The sequence below is a fragment of the Melanostigma gelatinosum genome (assembly GCF_949748355.1).
Source record: "Melanostigma gelatinosum genome assembly, chromosome: 13".
Taxonomy (NCBI): domain Eukaryota; kingdom Metazoa; phylum Chordata; class Actinopteri; order Perciformes; family Zoarcidae; genus Melanostigma; species Melanostigma gelatinosum.
This window is the reverse complement of record NC_136646.1, coordinates 7816414-7827946: the sequence shown is the minus strand read 5'-3', so window position 1 is coordinate 7827946 and position 11533 is coordinate 7816414. Positions and strand designations below refer to the sequence as shown.

Sequence of the window (11533 nt, the reverse complement as noted above, 5' to 3'; positions counted from 1 at the left end):
GCTGTGGCTGGAAGCTCTCATCAATGTTGCTACATTTTTCAAGGATTCAAGGATATTATTCAGGATTTATTGTCGTTATGCAACACAGGGATGCACAACAGCATGCAGATGTAGCCCATTTGCAACACAAGAAAAACATGAAAAACAAAAACAGTAGTGCATTTTTTGAATTTGCATCATGAGGAATGTAAAAAGCAGCAAAAAAAAAAAAAAAAAAAAATATATATATATATATATATATATATATATATATATGTATATTTTATTGTTTTATTTTTATTTTTATTTATTTTTTTCTGAAGTTGAAATATATATATATATATATATATATATATATATATATATATATATATATATATATATATATATATATATATATATATATATATATATATATATATATATATATATATATATATATATATATTCTCTGGTCAGATAATATGGCCGACATTTAAAATTCAACATCAATTCAATTTCAATTCAATTCATTTTTGGATGGCCCAAAATCACAAATTTGTCTCAGAGGGCAAACATATTTCGTGGAAAACATATTTCATCAACTTTGACTGCGTTTGAGCATCATTGACACAAACGCCTCCTCTAGTCCCACCGCAGTCCGGCTCTCTGCCCGTTAAGTGCAGCTTGATCTGGGATGCAACGATGGAGTCAGATCTCTGTAAGGATGTGGGCTCAACAGTCACCAACCTCCCATTGTTGGGTTTGCCTGAAGTTTTTATTTCTTTCATCTTTTTTTTTCTGCGACCAGACATCAGACACGACAGCCAGGAGTAGGCTAGGTGGTGGAGTATCCTTAGGTCCTAGGTGGGTTAGCTTAGCTTTCACCGAGGCTCTCCTACCTCGGGCAGTTTGGTGGCGTTTGGTCCGGATACACCGGCTGGTTGCTCGGCTGTGGGCAGTGATTGTCTCAAAGGCCGCTGCACTTAATCCAATCCCAACGCTTCCTTTTCCGATGTTGATGAAGGTATTCTGTGATATGCCATTGGTGCTCCAGTAATAAACGCTAAAAAAAATACAACGCACTTATGGCATATGTCAGATACACTCATCAACATCGGAGAAGGAAGCGCTGGGTTTGGATTCATTTGTGGAAAGCAGCCATTGAGACGATCATCGCCCTCAGCTGACCACCACCACCCAGCCAGACCTGCCAGACCAAATGCTCCTGAAGTTGAAGTCCAGAGGGAGAAGAGCCAAGATGGAAGCTAAGCTAACCCAGCTAGGACCTAAGTAATTCCACCACCCAATCTGATCCTGGCTAATGTCGGGTCGAAAGAGAATTCAGGCTAACCCAGCAAAGGGAGGTCGTGACTGTTGTGTGCACATCTTTATAGAGACCTGGCTCCTTGACCTCAATCACTACCATATTTAGCACGTCCACAACTTCGGGGCGAACCAAGGTGGTGTGTGACTTCAGCACCTGCTTCTTCTCCTTCTTCACGATCAGCTCTGCCGGTGCGTCCTCAACAGTCTCCTGCTCCGCAAATGGCAGGAAAACAGTTTTCACCAGTCCACCAACAACTCCCAGCACTGCCATAGTTGAGCCAAGCATGTAGATCTTCAGCATGCCTCGGCTTGGCCTCTGGTTTAGCATCTCCTTAGCGAAGGGGATGATCTCGCCAATGGTTTCCATAGTGTGGTGTTTGAGACTGTTGAAGGAAAAAACTGTCAGAGAACTCCTTTGATTTACTGTTTAAAAACAAAGTGTTAAAAAAAAACTTAAATCAATCTTTCCACTATACACATACAATGTTGTTACTGATAGGCAGATACTCACTTTGAAGCACACCCCAAACTCTCAAGTGTTCGGCCCAGTCAAGGATTCGCAAGCAAACAGACGAGGGCAGATCCTGTGATTTAAACACAAGTGGAGTCCGGTCAACTCCCACAGTGGCGATGGAATGCATATTCATGAGGCTATAGCAATTGCTTTTAGGAGCAGGGCCCTTTTTGGGTAAAAGGCCATGGGTTTCTCGGACAAGAAGTGAAGCAAATATTCCCTCTAGGTGAAACCGTTCATATGACATCACATGAGGTCGATATGTGTTGCAGCAGATGCATCTGAAATACTTTCCATGTTGCTGAACATTGAACCACATGAGTCATTGGTTGGTGTTACTTGGCTTGTCGCTGTAAATATTGATCCTCATCAGGAGAGCTTAGTGTCCAATCACAGTATGTGAAACTATGTTAAGCCAGTCCCATTTATTGGCGGGAAAGGCATTGTGATCATGCCGTCTTGAGCTTCTCTGGCTCATGCTCGCTGTCTGACCATAGAGCTGACCATGAAGCAGTGAGAGATGGCAGAGTGTGCCTTTGTCTGAAATTCTCTGACCTTAGACCTCGTGCACTCACTGCAAGAGAGGAGGGAGTGAAGTTGGGCAAGTACGTTGTGAAATGTGTCTGATCTTTGTCACAGAGAGAAGTGTGATCAAATCTCAGTGAAAATGGCAAACGACCGAAGTCATGAGATGTCTGCATGTGGGTTCAACATCTGCACACCAGATGTTAGAGACACCAAAACAAATCATCCAGTTGGGTTTTAGCCATGCTGTGGCTCAAGAAATGATGTGTCAGATTGTCTGTTGGTTTACCACTTTGATTCAGACTGCAATACCTCAACAACTATTGAATGGATTGCCATTTTATACACACATTCATGGTCATTTTATACACACATTCATGGTCATTTTATACACACATTCATGGTCATTTTATACACACATTCATGGTTCCCAAATGACATCTCCCACTAATTTTGGTGATCTCCTTAATTTTCCTCTAGCGCCACCATGATGTTGACATTTAGTTTGTTATTAAAATATCTTTGCAACCGTGGGGTGGATAATTGTGAAATCTATGTGTATGCATGTGTGTGTGTAAACCATACGGTACAAACAATGAATAGACGCTGCCGTATTTACGTCTACGTGACGTTATTGAGTGCTGGTAGAGCTGCTACGATGTTAGCATAGCCTAGCACCGATCCATCAGAGCTCCATTGAGAAGACAAGTAACCTACAAATCGGTATCATTACGTAGTTATTTCGGAGTCCCTTTTTGTCGGTTTACTGTTGAATCACAGCCAAATCAGTTTATTTTGTGTTCCTACAGCTGTATAACAACACACAATGCATATTTCACCCACTGGTTCACATTAAAATGTAACACAAAAATACATGTTTTTTTACTTGTCATGTGAATCAATCGGTTTAACAACAAAGATTTAAACTGAAAATGAAAGTCCTGAGAGGTGCATGCTTTGTGACAGGCCACATGAGGGCAGTGTGTATTTCTGGATGCATCCTCGCCTCAGCTCTTGTTTAATGAAGGGACTCTCGAGTTTGAAGTAAACATAGTTTCATGTGTAGTGTTAGCCTGATGTGTTACGATTTACTTTCAGTGCACACTAAACGACGATTCTGATCCCCTTATTGATTAGATACCAACATGCAGTCGGGACGAATCACTCTAGAAAGAAGATCTTCTGGTGTGAAACGGAAAGAGGTGGTGTTGATTCATCTCACTCAGGTATGAGAATATTACACACAATGCTTGTGTACATGCATTTCAGCAGTTCAAAGATTAAAGTTGCACTCGTCATTTAAAGCATTGCAGGTTGTCGTGTTTTTCTTCATCTCAAACAGTCCTTGCCTTGTTTCCTGTTTGTTTTCATCATGTGATAACGTTGTATGTGTGTATGTGTGCATGTGAATATGCCATGCACTCATTTTTCTGAGAACCCAAAGAAAGCACAACACTGGTAAAGAATTCCACTCCCCCGGATGCCAATAAGACACAGATAGAGAGATGGAGAACAGGACTCATTCTGAGTGTAATAAAGTGGCTCATGAATCCAGTTTCCTCCCTTGGACGTATATTCGAGTTGTGTCTCGAACCAACTGTTTCCCGTCTTAACGGTGCCAAAAGAAAGACTCTCAGAGAGAGGGTGTTGGGTGGTGCAGGTAATCTCTCAAAAAATGTCAGCGTTGACATATCAAGTGTTCGTATCACATTGAATGCAGGCGAGGGAGCTGCTTTTGCATGAACGGAGAGACAGATTTATAAATATGCTCTCACTACCATATGGGCTACTCTTCAGCACTCTTGCATAACTCACTGGATATGTGGAGGAGGCAGAGAGCAGCATCCGAGCACTGCACGCTGCCCACACACACACACAATGGAGAGGAGAGTGGAGTTTTAAAAATCTGGAGGAGGTTGGAGAGAGAAAGAAGACAAGTTAGATAGAAGTCAGTGTCAAAAATCATTGTTTTGTGCTCTTCCTTCTCTACTTGACGTATGCAGGGTATATGCAAACTATACAAGTTTGTGGAAATACTTAAAAAATGGCATTTAATATCCCACATATAGAAACCTATTATACTTTGATTAGTTACCGAGAAATAGAATCCAAAGGGAAAGCTAGTGAAATACCATCATTCGCTTTCTTGCTGAGGGTGAGATGAGCAGATCGATACCACTCTCGCTACAGTAAATACAGTGCTACGGCCCGTTAGCTTAGCACAAAGACTGGGAACAGGGTGATATCCACCAATCAAGTTATGAGTCAATATTGACGATGAAGCCCTTTGTTTTGCGCTGATTTGTTAGCTGACGTTCTTTTCTGCCAAGTGTGCTATCAGAAACAGATCTCCGATAGGAACGCTAATGTATTTTAGCCACGCTAGCTAAGTGGGTTTATGGCTGGGAATGTGAGTCTCTCGTCCCACTACTTCGGTCCAGACTGAACTTTGTGTTCATTGCTGTTTAGGAAATGCTAGCATGCTAAACGTGTGTGTGACATCGAGTATGAAGCAGGCGGGCACCTCCGGCTCTACCGAGTGAAGCCGATGCGGAAGAGTCATAAAGAAGTCTGATTGTATAGAAATCGATGAGAAAATGACTACTTCTCACTTGATTTATTACCTCAGTAAACATTGTAAACATGAGTTTATGGTCTCAATCTCTAGTTTCAAGTCCTCTTCAATACAGCATGATGTTCATTGAGTATATTATGGTCTATTTAGATATACCATAAAGCAGAGTATGCTTTAGGGCGGGGCTACTGTGATTGACAGGTCACTGCTGCTACCAGAGCTGTGTATGCCGTCACTACGTCACTCCTCTGCATTCCAAATATGGTAACTTCCGTTCATTGGTTGCTCATCAAAAACCTGCAAAACCACCAAACTCAGCTGTACTTGGTGTTCAGTGCTAATTAGAACATGCTGGCATACTTAAAGGTGTACAGTTAGACTATTTGTCAGTGGCTTAAATGCTACGACCCCTAAAGACCCAAGCCAAGTGTGTCTTGCTTGCTACCTGTTGATAAAAAGAGAAGGGGATTAGCGCAAAAGTTAGCGACAACTTTAGCTTCGGGCTATTAAGGGGGACCAGCTGGTGTTACCTTTGTGAGAAGTCTTTCCTCTGACTTTTGCTGGTAATATATATTTTTTTAAACTATTTAAATGACAGCATTCATCGGTAAATTTGTTTTGTTTAACTTATCAACATCTCTACTGCAGTATCATAGGTGATAACAAGGGGGGCCAGTTCTTTCTGGATTCCTAGCTACACCCCTGCTCCCGGAGGCCCACAAACCTGAAATCACTTTCTCTCAGACCAACTGTAACAGATTACATCTAACTCTGACATCACGAGGGGAAAAAAGGTATGCTGCAAATGGAGCTAAATACGGCCTAATACAACTCTATGGAGCCATAAGAAGAACGCATTGATTATTCACTTTGTCTGTGCTTTCCTTGGAGGTGTAACACATCGCTTCTCTGTAAAGCGCGCGTGCGAGAGAGAGCGAGAGCCATAGAAACAGAGATGAAAAAAAAACAGGAGGCGGGAGAGCACCGCGCTCCTGGTCCGCCCCCAAGTTGCAGCACGAGCCATTTACCGTTGCGAGCTGGGCCAGCTGTAGAGCGCGCGGGCGCGTGAACGTGCCCCCCCCCCTCTCACTACCCCTGCCCCCCACGCGGAGAAAACCATTACCAAATACAGAGCCCGAGCGCACGCGGAGCGATGGCTGCAGCAGCAGCAGCAGCAGCAGCCGTGGATTGTGTTTACGACGCAGAGCACACGAGAGCGGCATTACCTTGGGAGGAACGGACACCGCGCGCACCCGTCTTTAGAAACGCACGATCCTTCATGCGCCGCGTCTGCTAGTGACGTCTCCTTCCCCTCAACGAGGCTCGCTGCCTCCACGTTCGGTTAATCGTTTTTTCTTTTCTTTTGGAGCGCAGCTACAAGGGAGACCGTTCAGCCTCCAGCCGTTATCACAGATGCGGAGCGCGAGCACACCGTGGAAACGGGGAGCCATTCATCTTTGCCTTTTAAATACTACGCACGCGACGCCTGCGCGCTGATAGTGGAATCTCGAACGGGCCCAGTATCCCCCTTGGTCCAGTCCCCAAAACCGGTGGCGGTGCACTCAGCAGGGGAGGGAGAACCCGAGAGCATCCCTCCATTCCCACCCAGTCCTCCCCTCTCTGTCCCTCTTTCTCTCTCGCGCTTCATCACATGCCAGAGCACTTGCGGGGTCTCATCTAAAGTCGAGGAGGAGGAGGAGGAGGAGGAGGAGGAGGAGGAGGAGGAGGAGGAGGAGGAGGAGGAGGGAGGCTATCCGTTGCGGCCGCGCCAGACGCAAACCTCGGCGCGGTGAGGCTGGGCTGAGGCTGCCGCTGTGTTCCGGAGGATGCTGCGGGAGTAAGAGCGGCCTCAGAGCGGAAGATGGGGAAGGACCAGGAACTGCTGCAGGCGGTGAAGACCGAGGACCTGCTCACCGTGCAGAAGCTGCTGCAGAGGCCCCGGCCAGGGAAAGCAAGTAAGGCACAGTGTTCTGATCCGTCACAGCTGTGGTATCATATCTAAAAAAAAAAAAAAAACTGCTCCCTGATGGTTTCGTGAGAGCAGGTAGTGAGATGTTTCTCACATGTCTTTGCTGGCTGTTTGCTTTAAGTGTTAGGCCACACATGATGATGATTTGTGTGTGTATGTGTGTGTGTGTGTGTGTGTGATGTGATGGACCGAGATGGAGAGAGGAGGGGTGTATGCATCAGGGTGCATCAGAGTAGATTAGTGGTGTGATTGGAGACTGGCAGCCCATCTTGAGACCCCTGTGTGAGTGCACTGCAGCAGAGAGGGAGGGAGGGTGAGAGAGAGTGCTGTTTTATTTTTTTTGGATGTGTGACCCTGTCCCACCAGTGAGAGACGATGCCAGTGGCCTTGCGTTTGTTAGGGTTCAACGTCACGTTCAATGGCAGAGCACGGATTGGGGACAATGTGTGCCGGTTTAACCTCGCATGCATGTGTGTGTGTGTGTGTGTGTGTGAGCGGTAAAAATCTGTGTTCTCCTCTGGACCCCGTGTGAGGCTCTGCTCCCCTCTAATTGTTTATTTTCTGTAGGCGCACTTCCACAGCCCACTCTAACGTGGGGGCAAGAGAGTGACGCCAGAGAGAGAGAGAGAGAGAGAGAGACAGAGAGAGAGAGAGAGAGGTGCAGATAGATCACTCTGTGTGGTTGGCTGCCATGCTGATACCTCCACTGATAGATAACTGGTCGGTCCGGCGGCCAAATTGACATGAAAGCGCAGGTAAACACGGGTTTAATCAAATACGTGAATGAAGGCTCCGTTCCATTTAGTACAGCAAAGCTTTTTTCCCCCGGTGACATGCGCCAGTGACACCTTTATCGGCGACACACCTGTGTTTACCGATTTCATGTCAAAATGGCTGCATGAGGAGAAAGGTCTGTCTCCAGAAACGGTTCCGGTCGGGCAGGTTTTTACGGCGTCTGACCCGGTGCTCCCACTCCGGAAGAAAGGCTCCAAACAGCAGGTGGGCCTCATTTGAATAAAAGAGTTGTCTGTGAAGGGCCTATAATTGAGTCTTTTATGCACCCATAGAAAGCCTCCATGCAGGTCCAATGGATTTCCTGGTCTAGCTGAAGTACTAAGAAGAAGAATTAAAGCTGCAGCTGGTAACTTTAATGAAAATAACTTTTTTTTGGTCGTATTTTTCTCAAACCGTCATTATATCCCGACAGTAGTATATGAAACGGACAATTCGTGCATGGGAAAACAAAATCAGGTTCCTTTGCCTCCTTTTGGTGCCACTGATGGTGTTTGTAAGATTCCGCCTTTGCCCGAAGAAAAACAACCAATCAGAGGCCAGAGGAGTCTCTTAACGCAGCTGTCAATCACTGTGAAAACAGTGCATTGAAATATGTTTCTGGAAAAACATATGAGGCGAGGAAATAAGCAATTTACCGGAATTCACAGGCGGTGATTGACAGCTGCGTTAAGAGACTCCTCTGGCCTCTGATTGGTTGTTTTTCTTCGGGCGCGGTGGAACCTTGCAAATAGCCTTTCGGATCACTGACAGGAGGCAGAGGAACCTGATTTCTGTCACAGATGATCCGCCCCGTGCACTACTGTCAGGATATAATGACAGTTTGAGCAAATATTACAAAAAAGTTACCAACTGCAGCTTTAAGGGAGAAGACGCAGAAGAAGAAAATGAATTTCATGACTACGAGGCTATTGATCTCGCTCGCTTTACATTTCTGGGTGAAACTGTTTATTAACTCTGATGTATTGTGGGAAAGGGAGGAAACATTCAGGCGCATAGAAAACATCGCCTTCGGACTTTGTTTTGTAAGTAAGCTAACTTGTGCGACGCTACGCCACAGATGGCGAAGCTCACTCTGCAGGACTCTGTGTGTGTGTGTGTGTGCGCGTGTGTGTGTGCGTGTGTGTAGCACATGGCCTCAAAGCAGTTTGTAGGAAGCAGCGGGGTGCACTGCATTGCTGGCAGGCGGCGAAACAGCGGAGCAGAGCACAGTACAGGAATTCAGATTAAAGGTAGTCCGCAGACTGTCTGGGGCGAAATACAAGACAGCCCTTCCCCTCGAGTAAAAAACCAAACTAACAGAAAGTTGGGAGGGTCCGGCATTATTCAGGCCTAAAATAGCATCTGCTGTGGAATTCATTATGTGCAAGGGCCCATCACAAAGCAACCTTCAGGCTACAGTGACGTGCACGTCCGCTTTGAAGCCCCCTCTCAGGCTACTGTTTAGCCAATCAGATGCAGAGGACAGGTGTGCCCTACCGGCTCCTTATTAGCCCTCTGTTTATCATATTCTATATGTTGTTATTGTTGCATATAGTATCATATACTTTGCTGCCGCAATAACATAATCCCTGAAGGAAACATTACTACGTCTCATTCGTATTCGGGCTCCATTGAAGAGCCTCGCACGCACTTGTTGGTTGTGTTTACGTGTGTTTGTTTACATCAGAAAGTCACCAACATTTGAGCCAATAAGATGGCAGGAATAAACATCAGGGTTTTGCCTCCCATCACAAGACTTGGACTTTGCGAATTGCGAGTTATTTCTGGGACAATATATCTTGACAGCCCTATTCATACTCCACGTACCTCACAGCTGCACTCTGTAGTAACTTTACAGACATTAAAAAAAAACATATTACAATCTTACAAAACACCTGCTACCTTAAAACATACTCATAATTCGTTTGTTTCTCATATTTTATTGTCAATTTTCACATTTCTTATTACTTATTTATTATACTATTGCACTGTTTATTGTCACGCACCACCCACCAAGCCAAATTCCTTGTATATGCAAATGTATTGCAATAAACACAATATAAAAAATATATTCATTTTATTTTTTTAAATGAATTAAATTCTTTTTGGGTAAAGATTAGTTTGGCAAATCTTGCTTTTACCTTCTTTCCTTCCCCAACAATCCGTTCGCTCCCAGATTCACCTTGTTCAGTTGAACTGAACTTTATTGTCGTGCAGGAGTGCATGAGTGGGTGCATGTCGGGCCTGTGTAGGTCCGCCTCTGCATATGATAAAGAGAGATTATAACTTGAGGTTTATCAAAGACAAGCTCACGTTTAAGCTCTTCTTCATTTTCTTCTATCTGTACATCAAAGACACATTCATCTGTGTGAGTGGGAAAAAAAAACCGTGACATGAGAACCGCTTGCTGTCGACTCATATGGTCATGCAATCATATGTAGGTGCACATATACACCCCTATGAAGATGTACACACCCCCACCACACACATCTTCAAAGCTCAATAGCATATACTTCATGTACTGCACCTAGATATACTATATTATATTGTATTGAGTTTGAAGGCCTGTGTGTGTGTGTGGGTGGATGGGGGAAGGTGTGAGAGAGAGAGAGAGAGAGAGAGAGAGAGAGATAGAGAGCGATAGAGAGAGAGAGAGAGATAGAGAGCGATAGAGAGAGAGAGGCCTACATTTGCTTCAGTGCTCCATAATACAGCAGCAGTGCCCCTAGTGGACACCAGTGGAATATCATGCATTTGCCCCAAATGGCAAACGTGAGAAAATGGCTCAATGTGGTGGAAAACAGTAAAAACTGCAATTTTGAAGACAGGGCTCTGAATTGAAAGCCCGATATAATAGAATCCATGATTATTATTATTGTTTTGCTGTAATGACCGTGGATTCAAAAACTGTTGTTTTAGTTCGTTTCAATGAGGACATTTATTTTATTTGGGCTGCAATGTTTATTATAGACTTATTATAGGAGATGAGGTTGAACCTCCAAAATAAAAAACTAAAGAATTCTAAAATGATTGGAAAATTAAAAAGCCGAAAAATCCTCAATTTTAGAATTATTTTCCATGTTTTCTTGGAGATATAATCTGGTATTATTTGTTGGGGTTAAAGGGAGACAAAGTTCTTTAGTATAAAAAGCTTTAACAGCACGGTGACTGTATTCCCTCGTCAGGTGATCCTGCTGTTTGTCTTCTTCCTTTGTGCTCATATTTATATTTATCGAGGCCATCAATCATTCATCTGGCATCTAACGACACAGGCCGCCATCACTCCCCAATAACCTCTTAACCACTCGCCATCACCCTCAACAACATTTTACGGCTCCCTAAAACTTCCACTTGTGTTCGGTTTGAAGTGCCATCCAGCCAAACTGAAGGTGTTTAAACTCTCCGCTCTCTCTCTCTCTCTCTCTCTCTCTCTTTCAATTCATGTCAGTCTGCCGCAAAACTACACAGAAAGAGCGTTGTGCCGCACAAAATGATTTAAAGTTCGACGTGAAATTTCATTCATGGACGTGAAATGCTACAAGCCACATTTTTTCCCCCAGTTCCTGAAAAGCTGAGCTGTTTCGGGGGGGTGGGGGGTCTACAGGACACTGATATTAATACGATGGAAGCAGCCAGCGAGGCAGTAATGACGGGCTGGAGAGGAGAGTCCCAGACAAACAGCGTGGAAGTGTGACGCTCGGCCGATGTTAACACAGACCTGTTTGTCATCTGGCATTAAACACAAAGCTCACGGGACAGCTGTGTGTGTGTGTGTGTGTGTGTGTGTGTGTGTGTGTGTGTGTGTGTGTGTGTTAGGGGCTCTGCCTTGCTGCAACTCATTTACTCCTCCTCAGGCCAGACATACATTCTGCTCTGCACACATTCACCT

At 44.5% G+C, this 11533-nt stretch overlaps 1 protein-coding gene across 1 annotated transcript in view; it reads left to right on the top strand.

Annotated features, from left to right (window-relative positions):
* Nucleotides 1-6762: 6762 nt before the first annotated feature.
* The window catches only part of caskin1 (CASK interacting protein 1), a gene marked incomplete at its 5' end in the record, with an annotated part of 94249 nt that continues 89478 nt past the window's right edge, over nucleotides 6763-11533 (top strand). The window contains one exon of the mRNA XM_079282259.1: nucleotides 6763-6856. Coding sequence (XP_079138385.1) covers nucleotides 6763-6856 — 94 coding nt within the window. The remainder of the gene's footprint in view (nucleotides 6857-11533) is intronic.